This window comes from Panthera pardus, unplaced genomic scaffold (genome assembly GCF_024362965.1).
Source record: "Panthera pardus isolate Hobbes unplaced genomic scaffold, ASM2436296v1 HiC_scaffold_3, whole genome shotgun sequence".
Taxonomy (NCBI): Eukaryota; Metazoa; Chordata; class Mammalia; order Carnivora; family Felidae; genus Panthera; species Panthera pardus.
The window spans coordinates 30,635,395-30,658,669 of NW_026526876.1; the positions used below are offsets into that span (position 1 = coordinate 30,635,395).

A 23,275-nucleotide genomic window follows, 5' to 3' on the forward strand; every position below is an offset into this window, starting at 1 on the left:
TTTCTTTTTCTTTTCTTTAAAGTTTATTTATTTATTTTTGAGAGAGAGAATGAGCAGGGGAGGGGCAGTGAGAAAGGGGGACAGAGGATCTGAAGCAGATTCTGTGCTGACAGCAGAGAGCCCAACGTGGGGCTCGAACTCACGAACCGTGAGATCATGAGCTAGGCTGAAGTCAGACATTTAACTGACCGAGCCACCCAGGCACCCCCTTTACATGTCTTTTTCTGATGTTTCTAAATGCATCTAACAGATAGGAATAGATAGACTTTTTAAATGTCTATTTCTTATCTCTGCCCCATCCCCACAAAGCTATTATAAATATACTGTTTGATACCTTGTCTTAGAAGAGATCAGAATTTTTGTTTTGGAGCTTCGTATCAGTTTCTTCAGTTTTTTTTTTCCCCCCTGTGGCATGTGTTTCCATTGTATGAATGTACCTTAGTTTATTTGACCAGCCCTGTATTTACTGGACACTGGAGTTCACTCTTTCTATAAATAACCGTGTGTATGTGATCTTTGAATTCTATGCAACTATCTCTGTTCAGTAAAGTCCCAGAAACAGAATTGCTGAGGCAAAGGATAAATGAATCTACAATTTTCATAGATAATCGCCTGTTTACACTCTGTCAGGAATGTACCTGTGCCCCCTCGGCCTTGTAGGCAGAAGGTATTATCAAACTTTTGGATATTTGCTCATCTAATAGGTAGAACATGATCAACTTTTTTTTCAAGTTTATTTACTTGTTTTGAGAGAGAGAGAGAGACAGCAAGCGAGCATGAGTGGGGGAAGGGCAGAGAGAGAGGCGGGGGGAGAGAGAGAGAATCCCAAGCAGGCCCCTCGCTGTCAGTGCAGAGCGTGATACAGAGCTTGATCCCAGGAACTGTGAGATCATGACCCGAGCTAAAATCAAGAGTCGGACGCTTAACTGACTGAGCCACCCAGGCGCCCCGAAAATGGTAAATTTTTGTTAAGTGCTTCCTTCAACCAGACCCATGTTCCCTCAGCCAGTGTCTAGGATCTTCTTTTCTACTCCTGTGTGCCCCTACCTTCTTGGTTCATTCAAGGCTTTACAGGTTTCCCAGCTGCTGTGGGAAGAACACCAGGTTGGGTGCCGGTACGGACTGGCTTGTAGCAGGATCCAGCCTCAAGCCCTGTTCTACCAGTCACAAGTCCAGTAACGGCAGGCCAAGCGTTGGCTCTGTGAGGTTGTTTCTTCATCTGTAAAGTGGAGGCTCCCTCATAGAGCTGGCTGAGAATCAGATCAGATGCCTGGGGGCGAATTACGGCTGAAGCAGCTTCTGAGCAACAGAGCACATTAGCTAGAACTTTCAAACATCAAACAAGAATTTAGGTAGAACATCCTGGAAGGGAGCAATCCCCGCTCTATCGGCTGGGCCGATGGCGTGACTTAAGTTCATTCACCTGTCTGAACCCTTCCTTGTGTCTCCTCCTCCCACAGGCCAGCCCGCCGGCCCTCTGTTTGTCATGTGCCCTGCTTTTATCTTTCGCGAGTCTTGTGATTGGAAAATTCCAGCTTAAGGCCGTTGAATCAGTGACCGTCCACCCTCTGTGGGAAGCGTCATCCTGGGCATTGTGGGAGAAGTCAAGGGAAGAGGGTCAGGATGTACAGACCAGCGCGGGGCAGTGGTGTGCGGAACCAGCAAACACAGAGCGCACAGATGCACAAACACACATCCAGCACCATCACTCTGAGTGCCGGGCTTGAAGTTATCTTCGCACATCCACACACACCAGCTCTTAGAGGGTGTGTCTGAGGGTGAAGAGTCACATCAGCAGTTAAGAGTTCGCTTATTTTTGTCATATTACGTAAATAGTTGTTTTCGTGGATTTTTTAAAGTTTATTTATTTTGAGAGAGAGAGAGAGAACAGGCGTTCTATCAAAATAAATGTTAAAAAAAGTTTTTTAAAATCATCTACAAGTTAAACATAAAGTACAAAAGATGTAACATTCCAATGAAATGTATTAACTTAATGTTTTCTGGAAACCAAACTGCAGTTTGCTTTGTGAATAGAGGATTGATGGCCTGAATAGCTTCTTTTGTGTCGGTTGGGTCTGAATTACACTGATCGCTGAGAAGCGCAGCTAGGGGCCGGTGGTTAGGAGTGTGGGCTCAGGAGCCAGACTGCTGGAGTCTTCCATTAACCAGCTTTGCGACCCCGGGCAAGTTACGCAACCTTTCTGATCTTGATGTCCTCGTCTGCAAAATGGGGATAAGAATGCTAGGAAGTGAGTTAAGGTATGCAAAGCGCTTAGAGCAGTGCCAATCACAGGGTGAGTGCTCCATAGGTGGTGTCATTATCATTTTACTACTGGGGGTCCCCGTGATGTCAGTTCTCGCGCTACTTGTCTGTGTATACACAGCTGCAGATCTGTGCTTGATGATATTTGTCAGAGGTCGTTATCATGAGGCCTTCTCTTGGGGGAAATGATTCTTTGCACATGCAGCCCCCTCCTGTACTTTCATGAGCACCCCTGACCGCCAGGTGGTGCCGTGGACCCCAACACGCTAGTCCACGTGCTCAGGAAAAGCGCAGGCTCAGAATCGCTTGGCGGGGGGCACTTTATGGGGTGGTCATGCCGATTCTCCAGCCCATGCTTTTATTCCACACCTACGCCTCTGTGTACGCACAATATACGTATGTATATAATACGTATATGTTTTCAGACTGTCTTCTAAATGAAAGCACAAACTGCTAGAATTTTTGAACAGGCAGTTTTTGAAAAACGCTGCCCTGAGCTGGACAGAAGTGGAAGGACCGGAGCGTTTCAGCCCTATGTTGTGTTTTCTTCAAAAGTTTTGAAAATTCTCTTTCTTTCACTTTTCCTTCAAAACCTCATCTCTCGCACTTTTTCCCACTTGATGTGCATGTCTCTTATTCTCTCTGGGTCCTGCCGACCAGCTCTGATCCTGGTGAGACTCTTGTGAACTTGATTTCATCTTGACCGTGGTGTTGATTTGGTGGAAACTCTAATTTATCACACAAGCTTCTTGCTGTCGGGTGGTGTTTCTTTATTCCCACACCCAGTCCACTCCATCATTAAAATGTGTCTTACAGATGAGGGTTCATTTATAATTGGTAACCATTTCGGTAATGCTGGTGAATATTTCCGTAATTCTCTTTCCTTACATTTTTATAGCCATGTGTGTAGAGGCTAAGCAGTCTTACCAGTGGCGATAAGAACAACCAGTGACAAACTGAGGTTAATGTTTATTGAGTACTTACTTTGTGCCAGACACTCTATAAGCATTTTACCTATATGATCTCATTCAGCCTTGAACACAGTCATAGGCGGGTGCTGTTACCATGCCGGTTATACGGGTAAAGGAATGAAGTCCGTGAACTTTAGGAACCTATCGTGGGGCCACAGCAGTGTGCCAACCAAAGCCAACCAAGAGCCCGGCTCTTAGTCACTGTACCACCTCTTGGGACTCCATGAAGAGCTGGAACCTCACAGGGGACATTTGTCAAAAGTCTGCCTCCCTAGTTCATTTCAGAAAGGGGCTCCGTTCTGTCACAGCGGTTTGGACACATGCAGTTGGTTTTTGGTTTTTGACTTTTTAAATGTTTTTTATTGTTTATTTCTTTTTGAGAGAGAGACAGAGCGCGGACAGGGGAGGGGCAGAGAGAGAGGGAGACACAGAACCCGAAGCAGGCTCCAGGCTCTGAGCTGTCAGCACGGAGCCCGACGCAGGGTTTGAACTCACGAACCACGAGTTCATGGCCTGAGCTGAAGTCGGACGCTTGACTGACTGAGCCACCCAGGCGCCCCTGCAGTCGCTTTTTAAATGTCCCTCCTTCTCTAGCTGCGGAAACTACCCCTCTGTTTCCAGAACCTATTAGCGCCTCAGTGCCTGACACTGCAAACCACACTCTTGGGTTCTCATCGGTCTGTTTTTAGAGTGGGGCCGAGAGCAAGAATCAGCACCCGCCTGCCCCCCACCCCCCGTGACTGTTCGGACAACACAGTGACACCTTCCACCCACTTGTTTGTTGAGATAGAATTCACATACCATAAAAGTCACCATTTTGAAGTGTCCAATTCAGTGGCCTTTAGGTATATTCACAAGGTCGTACCATATCACTATGATGTCATTCGAGAACACTTCCATCACCCTTTAAGGAAACCCCTTACCCACTAGCTATGGATTTACCTATTCTGGACATTTAATACCAATGGAATCATACACTATGTGGCTTTTTGTGACCTCCTTCCTTCACTTAGTAGGTTTTCAAGGTTCATCCGTGTTGTAGCATGGGTCATGGCTGAATAATATTCCATTGTGTGAATACACCACAATTTGTTTTATCTTTTCAGTTAGTGGACATTCGTTCTATTCCTACTTTTTGGCTACTATGAATAATATTGCTGTGAACACTCATGTACAGGTTTTTGTGCAGACATTGTCTTTTAATTCTCTTGGGTATATACCCGTGAGTTGGATTGCTGACTCATATGGTAACTCTATGTTTAACTTTTAAGGAACTACCAAACTGTTCTCCACAGAGGCTGCACCATTTCACATTTCCGCCAGCAGCATGTAGGAGTTCCATTTTCTCTACACCTTTGCCAACACTTGTTATTCTCTGTCTTTTTAATTTTTTTAAATTTTTTAATGTTTATTATTTTAGAGAGAGACAGAGAGAGAGAGACAGAGCATGAGTTGGGGAGAGGCAGAAAGAGAGGGAGACACAGAATCTGAAGCAGTCTCCAGGCTCCGAGCTGTCGGCACAGAGCCCGACACGGGGCTCGAACCCACAAACCGTGAGATCATGACCTGAGCCGAAGTCGGATGCTTAACTGATTGAACCACCCAGGTGCCCCTCTGTCTTTTTTGTTATAGGCATCTTGGTAGGCATAAAGTAGTATCTTATTATGGTTTTGATTTGTATTTCACTACCGTCTAATGATATTGAGCATCTTTTCATGTACTTTTCCTTTGTATACCTTTAGAGAAATGTCTCTGTAAACCTTTGCCCATTTTTCAGTCAGGTTATTTGTTCTAATATTATTGAATTGTAAGAGCTCTCTATATTCTGGATACTAGACCCTTATCAGATATATGATAATACTTGGATATAAGATATGCAGATTTTTTTCCTGTTCTACGGGTTGTCTTTTTACTTTCTTGATAGTATCCTTTTGAAGCACAAAAGCTTTTAGTGTTGATAAAGTCCAGCGTACCTATTTTTTATTGTTTACTTATTTGTTGGCTGTCATATAAGAAACCATTGCCTGATCCGAAGATTTATACCTGTTTCCTTCTAAGAGTTTTATAGTTTTAGCTCTTACTTTTAGGTCTTTGATCCATTTTGAGTTCATTTTTTATATGGTGTGAGGTAGGGGTCCAACTTTCTTCTTTTGCATGGGACTGTTCGCTTATCCCAGCACCATTTGTTGAACAGACTATTCTTTCCCCACTGAAATGTCTTGGGCTGTAAATCAGTTGCCCATAAATGTATGGGTTGTTCGCCAATGTTTGACTAGCATGTCTTGAAATGTTGTTTGGGGTTATGATGTAGATAAGAGCACACAGCTCAGCCAGAAGACATTAAGGTAAAAACTTGAGTTCTAAAATCCTTATGGAAATGAGCCCACATTAAGGGGAGTTTGGCATGTCTTCTGACTCAGTCTAAACCATTAGGGCAGATATGGGCAATCTCTTGGGCCCCGGATAGCTTTGTTGTTGTATGAATCTGTATTCGCCCGTGACATACTCTATTGGTTCATAAACAAAGGAGGAGACAGCCAATAGTTCTAGTTCAGAAACAGAATGTGGATTCTCAGAAGCCTCAGGAGAAGGGGAGCAGCCACTAGCCAGTGCACGTTTTAGAAGGCCCAGAGTAGTTTTCATGTGCGTGCGTGTGCGTGTGTACATAAAGACAGTAACACTGGCTCCCCGTAGTCCCTGAAGCACCACTGAAGGGCAAGAAGAGCCAGTACCATTGGAAGAGTGAGCAGGTGCACACCCCATGTATACTTGCGTGCACACTCCTGCACCCCGTGTACACTGATCTCCGGCAGCAGGTCCTGGGAACAGGAGGCATCTGGGACCCCACATACGGCCCAGCTCTGGTGGACCAGCGCTTGCACCGGAGATCCCGGGCCCCGCAATTCCCTTGGCCGCCCACTCTACCTCAGTCCCAGCTGGGGAGAAACTTTGTGAGGAGTGTCAGAGGAAGGCTTGTGTGTAAGCAGAGGAGCACGGTGGGTGGATGACGAGGATGTTTTGTTTTTGAAATCCCCAGACAGCAGTTTTGCCTTCTTCCCGCTGTCCCAATAGCCTTGGGCATTCTAGCTGACAGCTTGTCACACAGGTTTCTCTGTTTAAAAACTTCTAGGGTATTGTCGGAATTCAGCAAAGCCCAGGTAAACTCTGTGCCAACCAACGGACTGAGCGGACTGAGTGGAGAAATGGAGATTCCCACGGGGCGGGCCTCACTCCCCCTCCCCGGCCTGGAGGCCAGCGTCCCTTTTGATGTGCCCGCAGAGCCCCTCCCGCCCCAAGCATCCTCTGGGACTCAAGATGGGGACCGCAAGCAGGAGCCGCCTCCCCAGGCACCTGACACCCTGGGCTTGCTGCAGTTGGGCACTGCCAAAGCTGTCCCCTCGGTGAGCATTTTAGACCAGAGGCCTTCCAGTCCCGTGAGAGAGGCGGCGGCCAGAGCAGTCAGCCCGGGGAGTGGCCAGCAGAAGTCTCTGGAGGATGACGGAGCTACACGGAGCCTCGGGGTGTCCTCACCCACCAGCCCGGTGAGTGATACAAGCTTTTCGGGGAGAGGTCTTGGGGAAATGTCTCAGCTGGTGCAGGGTCTCCCCAGCTAGCCACCCCGAGTGGTCTCTGCCTTGTCTCCACTAGCCCCTCATATCTGTCACGGTGGACGTGAGCCAGGCACAGTGCCAGTCCCTTCCCATGGGTCTCTCTTGTCCTCTCACATTGACCCCGTAGAGAAGATAATTCTCATCTGATCATAGACCCTGCGCATAACCACTGCCACTTATCAGCTCAAGGCCTCGGGCAAGGCACTTTGCCTCACTGAGCCTTGGTTTCCTCCTCAGCTCTTGTTATTATTAAATTCAGATTTTCTCAAATACCAGACTTTGAGAATACTCATCTTGCAGTATGAGCCAGATTCGAACTGCACCATCCAATATGGTAACCACTAGCCACACGTGGCTGTTGAATGAGCGTTTAAAATGTGGTTAGTCCAAACTGAGATGAGCTATGTAAAATAAACACTGGATCTTGAAGGCTTAGTCTGAAAAAAAAAAAGAAGGTGAAATATCTCAATCATTTCTCGATTACGTGTTACAATGAAAATATTGTTGATATTGGGTTAAATATAAAAGTTAATTACACGTGTTTCTTTTTACATTTTAAAAACGTGGCTAGTAGAACATTTAAAATGATACATGTGGCTGGAATTCTATTTCTGTTGGGCAGTGCAGCTCTAGAATGGGCCAGTCTCCTTTGTTGATAACCCCGAGGGAAGCCAGCCCTGGGAATCTCCTGCACAGAGCCATGGGTCAGAGGCTTGAGAACTATCGGCCCAGTGAAGCGGTTGTCAAAGCTGTAGACCTGAGCTCTTTGCCATTTCACATTTGTTCTTGAGTCATGAATAGCCAGGGTAGGAAGTTGTATGCACGTGTGCACGTGGACATACAGAACCCCAGGTTTATCCCAGCTGCTGTCTGGGGTCACGTTAGGATATAGTCTTGCTTTTTCAGCTCCATCCGTGCGTATCTCTCATCCGGTAGCTTCCAGATCCTGTAACTCAGGATGGGGCCAAGGCCGTGAAATAGACTAGGACACGCGTGCATGCGCGCGCACACACACACACACACACACGCGCGCGCGCGCTTTTAAATAGCTTTATTGAGATATAACTCATATACCATACAATTCACCTAATTAAAGTGTATAATTCCATTTTTTTTTCGTATATTCACAAGGTTGTGCAGCCATCACTACAATCGAATTTGAAAATATTTTCATCCCCCATAAAAGAAATCCCTTGGGACGCCTGGGTGGCTCAGTCGTTTGAGTGTCTGACTTCAGCTCAGGTCATGATCTGTGGTTCACAAGTTCGAGCCCCGTGTCAGGCTCTGTGCTGACAGCTCAGAGCCTGGAGCATGCTTCAGACTCCCTCTCTCTCTGCTCCTCCCCTGCTGATGCTTTGTCTCTATCTCTCTCAAAAAATAAATAAAAACATTTAAAAAAGAAAAGAAAAGAAATCCCTTACCATTAGCAGTGACGCCCCATCCTCCTCCTCCGGCCTCACTCCTCTCATTCCCTGGCAACCACTTATTTCCTTTGTCTATAGATTTGCTATTCTGGACATTTCACATAAATGGAATCATGTAATATGCAGCCTTTGGTGACTGGCTTCTTCCAATTAACATACTGTTTTCGGGATTCGTCGTTTTCGGAGCCTGATCTGTGCTTCAGGGAGTAATAATTCATTGTAGATTCCTTTGTATGAATCCGTCACATTTTATTTTGTCCTTCATCCGTTGATAGACTTTTGTTTTATTCCCCCATTTTTTTGGCTAATATAAATAACACAGCAGTGAACATTCATGTACAAGTTTTTGTGTGGGTATATTTTTGATTGCCTTGGATGTATACCCAGCAGCAAGATCTCTGGGTCACATGGTAACTCTATATTTAACCTTCTGAGGAACTACCAAACTGTTTTCCAAAGCAGCGGCCCCATTTTATATTCCCACCAGCAATGTATTCCATCCTCACCAACAGTCCTTACTGTCTTTTTAAAAATTGTCATTATAGCTAGCCAAGGGCACGAGCAGTATCTACTTATGGTTTTGATTTGCGTTTCTTTAATGACTAATGATGTCAAGCATCATCTTTTTTGTGTGACTTTTGGCCACTTGTAGATCTACTTTGGAGAAATGTCTTTTCAGAACCTTGGCCCATTTTTATTTTATTTTGTTTATTTTTCACTTATTTATTTTGTGGGAGTGCGTGCCTGAGTAGGGGAGGGGCAGAGAGAGAAGGAGAGAGAGTCCCAAGCAGGCTCCTTGCCGCTAGCACAGAGCCCGATGCAGGGCTTGAACTCACAAAACGTGAGGTCACAACCTGAGCCAAAACCAAGAGTCAGATGCTTAACCCACTGAGCTACCCAGGCACCCCTTGGCCCATTTTAAAATGGGATTATTTGTCTTTTTATTATTGAATTATAATAGTTCTTTATATATTCTGGATTGTATACCCTTATTAAATACATAATTAGCAACTATTTCCTCCCATCCTGTGAGTTGTCGTTTCACTTTCTTGGTGGTAACATTTACAGCATAAATGTTTTCAATGTTGATAGAGTCCAATCCTATTTTTTTCTTTTGCCATTTGTGCTTTTGGTGTCCTGTCTATACCCATTTCCTAGCCCAAGGTCACAAAGATTTATGTGTCCTTCTAAAAATTTTATAGTTTTAGCTCTTACATTGAGATCTATGATCCATTTTGAGTTGACTTTTGTATATGGTATGAGGATGAGGTCCAGCTCGATTCTTTTGCATATTGATGTACAGTGGTACCAGCACCATTTGTTCAAAAGACTATTATTTCCGGGCACCTGGGTGGCTCAGTCGGTTAAGCGTCCGACTTCAGCTCAGGTCGTGATCTGTGGTTCATGAGTTCGAGCCCCGCGTCGGGCTCTGTGCTGACAGCTCGGAGCCTGGAGCCTGCTTCCGATTCTTGTGTCTCCCTTTCTGTCTGCCCCTCCCCTGCGCGCGCTCTCTCTCTCTCTCTCTCTCAAAAATAAAGATTTTTAAAAATTTACCAGAAAAAAACACTATTATTTCCCCCTTTAGAACGTTTTCGAGGAATGCTGTAAAGTGATCGTTAGTACACATCTCAGTGAGTAATTATATACGATGTACCCTCTATGACCATCCTCCAGATGGAAACATAGAACATTTCCAGCCCACCAGAAGGCTCTCTCATGCCTTGTCCCATTGTTCCCCTCTAAAGGAAGCCTCTATTCTGACTTCTAGCACCGTAGATTAATTTTTCCTATTGTTCAACTTCATTCGTATGAAAGGAACTGTACAACGTATACCCTTTTGCTTCTTTCACTGAGCATTATGTCTGTGTGGTTCACTTGTGCATATAGCATGAGGCTATAGTTTGTTCTTTTCCATTGTTCTGTAGCATTCCATTGTAAGAATATATCACAGTGCATCTATCCATTCTCCTGCTAACAGACATTTGGGTTGTTTCCAGGTTTGGGCTATTATGATGAAAGCTGATGTGAACATTCTTACATTTGTATTTCGGTGAACCCCTCTGCACTCTTTTCTGGGGGTATATATCTAGGAGCGGAATTGCCCAGTCATTGGGAAGGCATATGTTTACCTTTAGTGCCTACTGCCAAGCAGTTTTCTAACAGTGTTTGCACTGACTTGTACTCACATTAGCAATATGTGAGCATTTTCATTGCTCTTTATCCTAGCCAGTGGGGTCATCAGTCTTTTTCATTTCAGCCACTCTAATAGGTGTGTAGTGGGACCTCACTGTGGTTTTAATTTGCATTTCCCTGATGACTAACGGTCTTGATACCTTTTCTTTTGCTTATTGGCTTTTGGAAGTCTCTAAGTCATTGCTTCATTCTTAAATTGAGTTGTGTGTATTTCCTGATTCATTGGTAGAGGCTCTTTACATATTATGGATATGTCTTTTATTAGAGAAAAAAATATGTCGCATATACATATAGCAAACGTTTCTTCAAGTCTATGGCTTGCCTGTTTTTTTAACGTTTATTTATTTATTTTGAGAGAGAGTGTGTACGCTCATGCGCGTGCAGAAAAAGAGGGAGAGAGGAATGCCTGGGTGGCTCAGTCGGCTAAGCTCAGGTCATGATCTCGCGGTTCACGAGTTCGAGCCCTGCGTTGGGCTCTGTACTGACAGCTTGGAGCCTGGAGCCTGCTTTGGATTGCGTGTCTCCATCTCTCTCTCTCTGCCCCTTGCCCACTTGCACTGTCTCTCTCTCTCTCTCAAAAATAAATAAACATTAAAAAGCAAAAGAAAAAGAGAGGGAAAGAGAGAGAATCCCAAGCAGTCTCCACACTGTCAGTGCAAAGCCTGACTTGGGGCTTGAACTCACAAACTGTGAGATCATGACCTGAGCCAAAATCAAGAGTTGGATGCTTAACTGATTGAGCCACCCAGGTGCCCCTATGGCTTGTGTTTTAAATCTCTTAATGGTATTTTTCGTGGAGCGGAAATTCTTGGTTTTAATGCTCTTCAATTTATTGGCCTCTCTGTTTGTGGTTTATGTATTTTGTGTCTATTTTTAAGATCTCTACCCAAAGCTGTGAAGACCCCTGTATTTTCATCTAGAAGCTTTGTTGTTTTACCTTTTGCAATTAGATTTATGATCCACTTGGGATTGAGTTTTGTGTATGGTGTGAGGTAAGAGTCAAAAGTCATGTTTTGTCCATACAGATAGCGGACTGACTAGCACCACTGACTGAATGTGACTGTATAAGCCATGTAGCTGTATAAGTGAGGGTCACAGTCTCCATTTTTTACTATCCTGAAGAGTCTTCAGGGCCCAGAATGTCAGAGGACTCTGAAGGTTTTGAGCCGACAGCTGTCAACACCCTGAAGGGTAAAGAAGAACGACTCCACAGCCCCCGGCTTGAGCTGGAAGCAGGGGGCTACCCCTAGGGTCTGGGGCTGCGCGCCCTAGCAGGATGCCACAGAGTGGCGTTGACCAAGCTGAGTTCACTCCCGTCCAAGACCTGACTCGTGTTGTGTCTCAGCTCCGACATCCTGTCTTGCCAGGGTCCCAGAGCTGATGGGACAGGGCAGCTTAACTTGTCACCCAAGCTCCTCGGCTCACCGGGCGTTGCTCCTCTGGCCTCCGGCAGCTTCTGCCACCGCAGGCTCCTTTCAGCCCCAGGCTTTTCCATTTGCCATTCCATCTGCCCGGACCCTTTCCCAGCTCGCCCCTTTTCCTCACCCTTGTCTCCGCCTTCCCCCAGCACCCTGTCCCAAAAGCACAGTCCCCAGTGACTCCCTTTCCCATTTGCCTGCTTCACTTGAATTCCTGCCTCTGGACTCGAATATCGGCTCCGTGATACGGAAGAGCATGTCTGTTCCCTTCTGTAAGGTCAGCTCTGCACACCGTACCTGGGTGAGTGCAGGCGTAATTAATGGTTCTCGAACTCTCAGAGACTCTCGAGATGCCAGCGTGGGAGTTTACGCTGAGAAGTAGGCCGCCAAATGCATGGGCTGGGCTGGTGGGTCTGACCAGGGCGGGCTCCGCCTCCCCGCAGGCCTCAGGGGACTCAGGTTGCTGAGAGCCCACAGGACCCACTCATCCCTCCACTAAGTAGATAGTCGCTGGGCACTCCCGTGCAGCCCACCTGGTGGACCCCCGGCTCCACCCCGTGTGTCACCCCTGTGAGTCTCATTTTCCTGTGCTTCTGTCACTTAGTCACTGCCATTTATTTGACACTTTGTTGGCGTGGGGTGGGGGTGGGGGGTGGGTAGAGGGTTCTGACTGTCAAGTCGTATAACCATGAGAGCCATTCGGTCTTTCTTTAAAAAAGAAACAAAAAACATTATTTTAAATTCATTCACCGCAGAGGCCCTGCTCTGGGCCAAGCACCATACTGGGTACGGTGATGGAACAGGACGGACAAGGGCCCTGCTCCTTGGGGACAGACACTGGATCAGGCAAGTCATTACCCACATCATAATTACACTGGTGACAAGTGCCAGGAAGGAAAGGGGCCGGGACTGGGGGAGCTAAGGGGACTTCTATTTGTGGACTCCGGGAGGCTGTGAACGGATTTCTCAGTTGCACTCCAGAGGACAGTCTGGATTCTAAGACTTCATCCAGTGAAAGTGGCATTCCTCTGTCTCGGGCCCCTCGTGGCAGGTGCTGCCATGGCTTAGACCCGTGGTCTGTGGCGGTTTCCTCCACTGTTAGAGCGGCAGGGAACTGGCCAGTTGTGGGGGCTTGAATGAGCAGAAGGTAGGAAGGTAGGTGGTAGGAAGGGGGAGGGGGAACAGTGGGGTGCTCCCCCCCTCACACCCCGCTTTGTGACCGGGGGCCCTGGCTGGGGCACAGCTACAGAGCTCCATCCAGGCCTGTGTGCAGAAGCTGCAAGGACCCAGTGTTCCCACTGGTTTTGTCTGTTGTCTAAGAGAACAAAAGATTTTTCCTGGAGTGTCATTTCCTGGGGGCTGACCTGTGGCCGCTGGACCGTGTCTGAACATTTCCCGGTAGTCTCCCTCGCCTCCTCGGAGAGAGAAGCCCTCACCAGTGAACATATATCACCTCACAATTCACATTTGTCTCCTTCCTTCCAGTCCCCTTGCCCCAGCCTTGTTATTTTATGCCAAAGACGTTTGATACTCGAGAATTATTCCCTCATCTGTGATAACTCTGTGCCAGGCAGAAAGAAGAGCGGCCATTGCATACAGCTTGGTAGGTGCCGGGTGGGGTGGGCAAAGAATGCCGTGGGAGCCCCGAGGAGTCCCTGACCCAGCTAGGCAGCGGGAGGAGTGTAGGCTGGGGAATAGTCAGGAAAGCTTCCCAGAGGAGGTGATGGACGGCCCCTGAGCTGAGTCTTAAGGAATAGTGAGCTGGGAGGCCGCAGGACTTCCCAGGTGTGTGCGCCAGGCTCTGTGGGGCTCCTGCCCATTTTCCTCGGGGAGCTCCCCTGGGTCTCTATGGCCCAGGCAGGCTTTGTTCAGAATCTTGTGTTGCAAATGCTTCCCAAGTAGCCACCCTGATTGACACATTGTCCTGTCACTGACTGAAGGAAGCACCTGCTAATTCCGAGGGTTTTCAGAGGGAGCCCTGGAGCCCAGCTCTGAGGCCCCGATACTCCCGACTCAGAGTTCTCCACTCTTGGCTTAAGGTGCCATAAAGCATCTGAATGGATTAAACTGTCCAAACCAATCCCTCTAGGGCAGCCTCAGCCTTACTCCCCTTCCGCGTCTACGGGAGCAGAGAGGGCAGTCTCATTTAGGGGGTGGAAATAGCAACTTCAGGGTGAGGTTGGTGACACTTAACAAAATAGCTGGGCTGGACCCACCTCTCGTGTGAGTCACTTCCTCTGTGTAGACAGCCACTTAGGGCAGTCCAGCCAGCTTTCTTCTTGCCTCTGCTCATCCATGCTTAGGCACAGAAAGGCAGGGAGCGCTTGAAATGGGGGAGGCGGGAAGCTAAAATCCCTTCCCACAATTCTGTGACCCCAGACCCACCCCACTTGTCCCACTGGTGAGCAGCTTCAGTCTCAGACAGCAACAGAAGGGGTCCTGGGTCCTGCTCACCCATGCCTCCCTCATCTCAAACCCTATAAGCAGGGCTGACAAACTGTAGTCCTTCAATAACTGGTGCCGGGATGATGGGATGTCCACCTGCGACAAAATTAAGGTAGACCCCTTCCTCACACCATACACAAGAATTAACTCAAAATCATTGGGAGACTTAGGGGAGCCTGGGTGGGGTGGCTCAGTCGGTGAAGCCTCCGACTTCGGTTCAGATCATGGTTCGTGAATTTGAGCCCCACGTCGGGCTCTGTGCTGACAGCTCAGAGCCCGGAGCCTGCTTCGGATTCTGTGTCTCCCTCTCTCTCTCTCTCTCTGCCCCCCCCCCCCACTCGCTCGCTGTCTCTCTCAAAAATAAATAAACATTAAAAAATTTTTTTTAATAGGCAAAGAATTCGAATAGACATTTCTCCAAAGAAGATCTACTGATGTCCACTGAGCACATGAAAAGATGCTTGGTGTCATTGTCCTTAGACACTGGGGAAATTGCACACCTAAACCACAAGACGGTACTTCACACACGTGAGGATGGCTATAATCAAACAGATAATAAAAACGTCGGAAAGGATGTGGAGAAATTGGAATCCCCATATGTGGTGGGAATGTAAAATGGTGTAGTCACTTAGGGAAAGAGTTTGGAAATTCCTCAGAAAGTTAGGCATAGTTACCGAATGGCCCATCAGTTGCACTCACAGACGTGTACCCAAGGGAACAGAAAACATACATCCACACAGAAATGGTTACGTGAATGTTCATGGCAGCATTATTCATAATTGCCCCAAAGCAGAAACAACCCAGATGCCCATCAGCTGATGAGCGGACAGACCAAATATGCTACATCCATACCTTGCAATACTAGTTAGTAATAAATACTGATGCCTGCTACAACATGGATGGACCTAGAAAACCTGATGTTCAGAGAGAAGGCAGACACAAAGACCACATTTATAAGATTCCTTTTATATTGGGGCACCTTGGTGGCTCAGTTTAGCGTTCAACTCTTGATTTTGGCTCCGGTCGTGATCCCAGGTTCGTGAGATTGAGCCCCACGTCAGGCTCCACACTGAGTGTCGAGCCTGCTTAGGATTCTGTCTCTCTCTTTCTCTGCCTGTCTGTCCCCCTCCCCTGCTCATGCTGTCTCCCCCACACACACCCCGAAATAAATAAATATACATACAAATGAATAAAAAGACAAACCATAAATGAAGACTCTGTTTATGTAAACAGAATGGACAGATCTCTAGAAACAGAAAGTACATTAGTGGTGGCCTAGAACTGGAGCGGTTGAGGGGAAATGGGAACTGACCGCTCCCGAGCACGGGGTTTCTTTCTGGAGGAATGAAAATGTCCTGAACTTCGTGGTGCTGGTTGCACAACTCCGTGAATACACTGAAACTATTCAGTCGTGCGCTCTAAATGGGTTCCTTTGATGATCGGTGAATTGTGTCTCCATCAAGATGTCTGTAAAACAAAACAAACACACAAAAACCTTCAAACACCACCTATGTCTTCCCTCCCTTCCCACTAGAAGAGCAGGAGCTGGATTTCAGAGGATGACTTCTACCGGCCTCCCCAGGAGCCGCCCGCAGAGAGCCCTTCAGAACCCTCCGTGGCTTCTTCCGGAGGGACTCCGGAGTCCCAGTCTGGGGTCCTCCGGCATTTTTCTCAGGGGCCAAGGAAAAGCCACTCCACGGGGGCCTTAGACCAAGCCTGCGTGCCTTCCCCAGGAGGCCGGCCAAGCAGGGCAGCGGCGGCCCAGGAGCACCAGAACTTCAGGGTGGTGCACCGCAGGCAGATGGGTAGGTGACCGCAGGGTTCCAGTGACCTTGCCGCGGGGACAGTGCCTTTCGGAGAGCAGTGCCAGAGCCCTCTTTTCCATTACCGGTTGGGTAGTGTGTTCTCACGAGCAAAACCTCTTCCCAAAATGTAATCAGGAACACCCTTGCTGACTAATTCAGGGAAGCATTTCAGGAAAAGTGCTATATTTTCTCATAAGAGCTCCACAGTATCATGCCCCCAAACCTGTTTCATATATTGAAATACTGAAACTTTCCCCCCGAAGTCATGTGATTATGCACGACTCTGGGTTCTGCCTGTAGCTCAGAGCAAACCCTGCCTCCGGAAGGCATTTCAGTGCCCCTTCCCGAGACCTCTGTCTTCGATGGTTTGTTTAACAGCTCTGGTGGGGGTGTATCAGCTCTGCCATCTGTTAGCTGTCCTCTGTGCGCTGTTTACAATGAGGCCAGCTCGAGTTCCACACCCTGTGCAATTCTAAAAAGCATTCGGTAACCATAACCGAATTTCTCTACAACCCCCACAAACAGAAAAGTCTGCCCTGGAGCCGGTCTCTTTCTCACTTCATTTTCTGTTTGCCATGACCCAGCAGACGATTCCGGCCAGGTGCCTAGCTTAGGAGAGCCCTGGTCTCCACACTGGCTTCTTTTAGATTTTTCTTGTAGTCCATATAACCATGCCAGAGAAAGTGTGCCTCATGCCTAGGCCGTCAGGTTCCCTGAAGGGTAGGAAGACCCTATACAATTATTTGAAATCTCCAAGGCTAGTTCAGGCTGCGGGAGAGAGAACTGTGTGTCCTTTGGACCCCCCAGTTGCTGACAGAGCCCTAGGAAACAGGGAGCATAGAGGGGTGTGTGGTGTCCAGGCACACGCTCATTCAGCGGGTATTTATTAAGTATCTGTGCTGTGCCAGGCTGTTCTGGGTGCTGGGGACACAGCAGGAAGCAAAGCAACGTCCCTGTCTTCACAGACTTCTTATATCCTAGTGCAAGAGGCAGGGAAGAAGGGAATTAACAAGTAAATGTATTGTATGGACTGGTGATAATAATTGCTATGGAGAACTTGGGGAGTGCCATGGGGGGGGAGCATACTATTTCATATGGGTGGCCAAGGAAGCCCTCACAGATAAGGTGACATTTGAGGAGATGTGCAGGGAGAGAGGCAGGAAGGCAAGGGCCGACCTGTGTGGCTCAAGCAGGGGAACAGATGCAAAGATCCTGCCATGGGCACGTGCCCAGGAAACCAAGGAGATGGGAAGGGGGTGGTTAGAGATGAGGGCGGAGTGACGGAGGGCCTCGCGGGCCACAGAAGGGACGTTAGCTTTCCCTCCGAGGGAGATGGCAGTCATTACAGGGTTTGGGGCAAAGGGACGTGATCTGACTTCCTTTAAATGGGGAGTCATCCTGTCTCGTATGTTGAATGACCTCAGGGGAGAGAGACCAGTCAGGCTCTTGCCATAAGCCAGGCCAGGGGTGACAGCCGTCGGAGCCCGTGTGGTAGTGGTCGAGGTGGTGAGAAGCAGAGGGTTCCGGATGTGCCAGCAGGATTCGCTGATGGGCTGCGTGTGTATGTGTGTGACAGAAAGGAAAGGTTTTTAGCCCAAGCAGCTCGAAGGATGCAGTTTGCCATTTATGAGATGAGGGATGTTGGGAGGAAAGCTGGTTTGCAGTGGGAGGGGCAGGAATTGATTTTCGGGCATGTCAATTTTGAGATGCCTATTAGATATCAGCCGTACATGGCGCAGGCGGAGATCTGAACCTGAAGTTCAAGGGCGAGGTTCAGGCTGGAGATAAACGCTGGGGAGTTGTTGGCATAAAGCCCTGAGCGTAGGCACGATCAGGTAGGAGGCGGGTGTCAATGGAGAAGGGGACCCAGGACTGAGCTCTGGGGTGCTCCAATGTGGACATGTCAGGGAGAGGCGGAGGAGTGAGCCCGGGGGACAGAAGAGTGGCCCGTCGTGGCAGAGGAGTACCCAGAGTGGCACCTCAGCAGCCGTGTGAGGGAAGTGTCTCATGAGGGAAGGAGGGTCTCAGCTGTGTCCTGAGATACTGATGGGTCAGGCCAGATTGGCACCAAGGATTAGCCTTGGGATTTGGTGACAAGGAGGGCATGGGGCTTCCCAAGTGCCGTTTCAGTGGAAGGAGGGGACAAAATCCTGACTGGAGCAGATTCAAGATGGAACGGGAGCAGGGGAACCAGAGACAGTTGTGACACCTCCTCGAGGTTTTCTGTAAAGGGGACAGAGGAACAGGGTGGTAATTAGAGACGTGAGTGCCATCAAGAAAGCTATTTTTAAAGATGGCAGAAATAACAGTGTGTTTGTGTGCTGGTGGGAACGAGCCAGGAGGGAAGGGAGAAAGCAGTGACACGGTGGGGGGGGCGGGGGGGGGGGGCTGCTGGAGAGACGTCCCTGTCCTTGAGTGGGCGGTGGGGAGGGGTCCCCTGTGCAGACGGGGGAGTTGGCCTCAGACTGAGCCGGAAGTTCATCCCCGGTGACAAGGGGGAAGTCTGAGTGTGGGTACAGATGCCATAGTGAGGGCTCTGTGGAGGTAATTTTTTTTAGTCCTTTTTTTTTTTTCTCAGTAAAATTCAGGAACAAGGTCAACAGCTGAGGGTGCGGATGGGATGAAGGCACTCCTAAAGCGTTCTTGCGGCAGCCCCTGTCCCCACCCGCTGCAGGGCCTCGGGAGGTAGAGGCTTGGCCCCGCCGTCTAAAGTGCCTCTTTCTGCCCCCAGGACTGTCCAACCCATTCCGGGGTCTCATGAAGCTGGGCACCGTGGAGCGGCGGGGGGCGATGGGCATCTGGAAGGAACTCTTCTGCGAGCTCTCCCCTCTGGAGTTCCGCCTCTACCTGAACACCGAGGAACGCACCTGCGTGGAGAACTGCTCCCTGCTGCGCTGCGAGGCCGTGGGGCCAGCCCACGGCGACGGCCGCTTCGAGCTGGTCTTCTCTGGCAGGAAGCTGGCCCTGCGGGCCTCCTCCCAGGACGAAGCCGAGGACTGGCTGGACCGGGTGCGGGAGGCCCTACAGAAGTGCCGGCCCCAGCAGGAGGATGAGTGGGTGACCATCCAGTACCCGGAGCAGCCCGAGGACCCCCCAGACGCCCCCCAGGGTGGCCTCCCCTCCCACCCGGACCCACCCACTGAGCCCGAGACTCTCCAGGGCACGCAGTTCTGTTGGTCCTCTGCCCAAGTTCCCGAGCCAGACGCTATTAAAGAATCCCTTCTGTACCTGTACACGGACAGGACCTGGATGCCCTATATTTTTTCCCTATCCTTGGAGTCTCTGAAATGCTTCCGAGTGAGAAACAACGAGAAAATGTTAAGTGACAGCCACGGAGTTGAGACCATCCGAGATATCCTGCCAGACACGAGCCTCGGGGGCCCATCCTTCTTCAAAATCATCACGGCCAAGGCCGTCCTGAAGCTGCAGGCCGGGAATGCTGAGGAGGCCGCCCTGTGGAGGGATCTGGTACGCAAGGTCCTGGCGTCCTACTTGGAGACGGCCGAGGAGGCGGTGACACTGGGCGGGAGTCTGGACGAAAACTGTCAGGAGGTGCTGAAGTTCGCCACGCGGGAGAACGGCTTCCTGCTGCGGTACCTCGTGGCCATCCCCACGGAGAAAGGCCTCGACTCCCAGGGCTGCTTCTGTGCAGGTGCCCCCTTGCTGTCCCGCCACCCCCAGCCTGCCCGCCTCGCTCTGCCTCGGGTGGGGCTCCCGATTTAGGCTCTCTGCCCTTTCCTGGCCCTCCACGAGCGCCCCCATGCCACCCCGGGGATGTTGCAGCAGACGTAGCCTCTGCTCCTCCCCAGCACCCACCGAGGCCAGCAGCCCTGCCGAGGGTTGGGACCTGTGGGTGCACAGCTCTGCCGGGTGCTGCTCTCTCTGCTCAGGGAGCTCCATCCAGGGAGCTGTGCTCTCCGCCCCCTTCATTATTATATCACCCTATCATTGGATTCTTTTGGAGCAGGGGCACGGCACCCTTCCAGATACTTCTGCATGCTTTCGCAAGTGCACACAGTCTTTTTCACTTAACAAAAATGGGCCCATCCTACTGAATGCTGTGCAATAGAACATTCTCCGGTGGTGAAAATATCCTAGATCTGTGCTGTCTAATATGGTAACTACAAGCCACCTGTGGCCCCTGAGTACTTCAAATGTGGCTAGTGTGACTAAGGAACCAAATTTTCAGTTTAACTTAAAGGTATTTAAATTGAAATGGGCGCCTGTGGCTTGTGGCCACCGTACGGGCCAGCACAGCTGTATATATTGTTCTGCAACTTGGTTTTGTTCTACCGAGGAGTGTATTGTGGATATTATTCTACGTCAGTCCATCTGCCGTATCATTACTGTCCTCAAGTCCGATTCTTCTGTGTGGGACCACCGGGCCAGCTGCTTTATTTGGATTATTTAATTTAGTCCTAACAATAACCTGTCCTGTGGTGGAGCCAGATGATGACCTTGACGGTCCTAGAGCCTCGCTCTGGCCGTGTCCCTGCAGGGCCTCTCCACCCCATTGCTTTTCAAGGCTGTGAGATATTCCATGGCTCCCGTTCCATTTTTAGCTCTTCTCCCGGACCCAGACCCCTGTTTCCATCACCTTCGGTTCTCCAGGGGGCTGTGAGGATCTTGCCCTGCCGCAGGGTGCCCTAGCAGGAAACGCGGTGCAGGTGGTTTGAGGACCATCCTGTTGGCTGGAGCCTGTGGGACCAGAGGGGAGAGTCTGCTTCGGGCATCCGGAAGGAAGTGGTCTGCGGTTTTCTTCCTGCAGAAGACATTTTCAAGTCCCTGCTCGCTCCCTCCTCACACCCGCCAACCCCTAACACTCACGCTCTGCACTTTCCGCCTGTGGGTGTTGGGCTCGGGGAGGAGGCCAGGCCCCCCAGGGCTGGTGAGGAGGGTCCCCCAGTGGGTGTGAATGCTGGCAGGGGGCGGCTCTCACTGTGCCTCTCACCTGCCAGCCCTCAGGCCGAGACTGAATCTGGGGGCTTGGGCTTCCTTCCTGCTGCAGGCGTGGCTTTGTGGCCGGGTGGATGCCCACCGCCGGCATCTGGCTGTATTGCATGGTTCACGGGGCACTTTCAAAGCCTCATCTCATTTAAACTTGGTCATCACCCCCACAGGAGAGCAAGGAGCAGCTGAATTTTATAGATACTGAAATGGAACCTCGTAAAACCTCGGCGAAGGTTAGGATGAGGCAGCTATTAGGCAGAAGAGCCAGCCCTTCTAGTCCCAAGGCCAGAGGGCCTCTTTCCCCTGGCCCTGTGGGAGGCAGGCATGTGCTCAGGATCTGAGCCCCACTCTGACTCTCACTGCCCGCCGCTGTGGAGGGACCTCCAGCAGAGGAGCTGAAGCCGGACCCTGCACCACTGTCTTGAGATGTCCGGCCTCTCTGACTCCAAGCTGGCCCAGGCAGCGTCCAGACGGTCCTGCCTCCGGTTGGCCTCCCCACCTACTCTCTGCCTGTCGGCCGGCCCCATGTCCCCAGCTCCTACCCTGCTTGCTGAGGCGCTGACTTGGTTGCTTCCGTTTCTGGGCCCCAGTGGAGGGGTGGGCCTACGGGAGGTTGGCATTGGTGAGCAAGCAGTGGGAACATTGAACACAGGCAGCTAGGTAGAAGAGGATGTGGGCTCTAACACCAACCCAACCCAAATCCGATTACCGGCTCTGCCACTTAATCGTCCTGTGACTGGGCAGGTCTCCGGACCTCTCTGTGCACCGACTGCTTCGGCTGCAAAATGACAGCAATAATTGTTAACAGTGTTTTGTCGTAAAGACTAAGTAATGGGGTTGTTTCTCAGCGGTGGGCATGTGAGTGACGGTTGTTTGATCTTTGTGTCCTCCTTTTATGTCTGCCCCTTCCTTAAATAGCAGGTCCTTCTGCCTAGGAGCTTCTGCGTTGTCCCCAGACTCTGGCCCCGCCACTGCTCACTCTCCTGCCGTCCCTCTCCCCAGGCTGCTCCCGGCAGATTGGCTTCTCGTTTGTACGACCCAAGCTTTGTGCCTTCTCTGGCCTCTATTACTGCGACATCTGCCACCAAGACGATGCCTCGGTGATTCCGGCCAGGATCATCCACAACTGGGACCTCACCAAGCGCCCGGTAAGCCTTGGGCCCAACCAGTCGTGGCCACACAGGGCTGAGGAGTGACAAAGGAATGGTCGCTCCCCTTTGTTGCTGCTCTTTGTGTGGAGGAGTTTGGCTCTAGGGAATTTAGGGTCACTGGTTCAGGCCCCATGATGGTGGGAGGGCCAACCAAGAAAAAACTGTGCTGCTGGTCTGTAGCCCCTGGGCAGAACTCTGTCAGTGCCTGCCTCGTTCCTCAGGTGGAGGCCTGAGGGTGGTTCTCTGCAGCTCCCATGGCCACGGACAAAAGTGTTTAAGGCACCAGCAACTAGAGAGAGAGAAAGAGAGGGAGAGGAAGAATAGATAAGGAAAGATAGTTAGGATAGATTATATTTCTAGATGGATGGGGGATGGGTGGGTAGATAGTTGTGAATAGATAGATGGGTGGATGGGTTGGTGGGCTGGCCAACTGGCTGTACTTCCCCTTGGGGCAGTCAGCCTTTTCTGTATATTTGTTTACATACATTTGTAAAGTCGGGATCATTCTGGACTCATACTGATTTATAGCAGGCTCTGTCCACTTGGTACCATTTAGTATGATTTAGTCTTGAGTACTTTTTTATGTTCACCAAATGCTTTTGAATAAGATGTATTCTAAGATCTTTCTTTTCCTCTTCTCCACCTGAGCTTACCCACTTACCTAGCTATGTTACCATTAGCAAATTATTTAACTTCAGTTTCCTCATCTATAAAGAAGGATTAATAAGTATCTGCCTCAGAGGACATTACAGGAGATGGCACCCGCCAGTCTCTTAGAGCCTCACATCAGTGCCCTTTCTTTCTCCTGAGGCCTGCCACACCTTCAGCCCCTCATTCACTTGGTCAGAGCTTGCCTGGAGGAGCACAAACTTGGCTTTCTCCCAAAGGCACAGATTTCTGCTTAAGACAGACACAGAAGCACAAAGAAGAAGCTATTTGTTTCTCAAGACCCAGGCCTATTGGCCATGCAGTCTTGACATGTGGATGTGTCGTCAGAGCACAGGGAACATGACTCAGATTCCGTGCCACCCCAGCCTCCACCTT

At 49.7% G+C, this 23,275-nt stretch overlaps 1 protein-coding gene and 1 long non-coding RNA gene across 6 annotated transcripts in view; one reads left to right on the plus strand and one right to left on the minus strand.

Annotated features, from left to right (window-relative positions):
* Positions 1-23,275, plus strand: part of PLEKHM1 (pleckstrin homology and RUN domain containing M1) — a 48,098-nt gene that overhangs the window by 13,085 nt on the left and 11,738 nt on the right. For 4 of the 5 annotated variants that reach the window (XM_053892486.1, XM_053892488.1, XM_053892489.1 and 1 more), the window contains 4 exons: positions 6,365-6,776; positions 15,860-16,130; positions 18,862-19,782; positions 22,083-22,228. In XM_053892486.1, coding sequence (XP_053748461.1) covers positions 6,365-6,776; positions 15,860-16,130; positions 18,862-19,782; positions 22,083-22,228 — 1,750 coding nt within the window. The remainder of the gene's footprint in view (positions 1-6,364; positions 6,777-15,859; positions 16,131-18,861; positions 19,783-22,082; positions 22,229-23,275) is intronic. The other variant, XM_053892487.1, reaches the window with a different exon arrangement.
* Positions 14,703-22,083, minus strand: LOC128774188 (uncharacterized). The gene is made up of 3 exons (XR_008418639.1): positions 21,623-22,083; positions 20,728-20,892; positions 14,703-15,792 (listed from the first exon to the last, which is right to left on the minus strand). It is a non-coding gene; the product is annotated as an uncharacterized LOC128774188 (long non-coding RNA).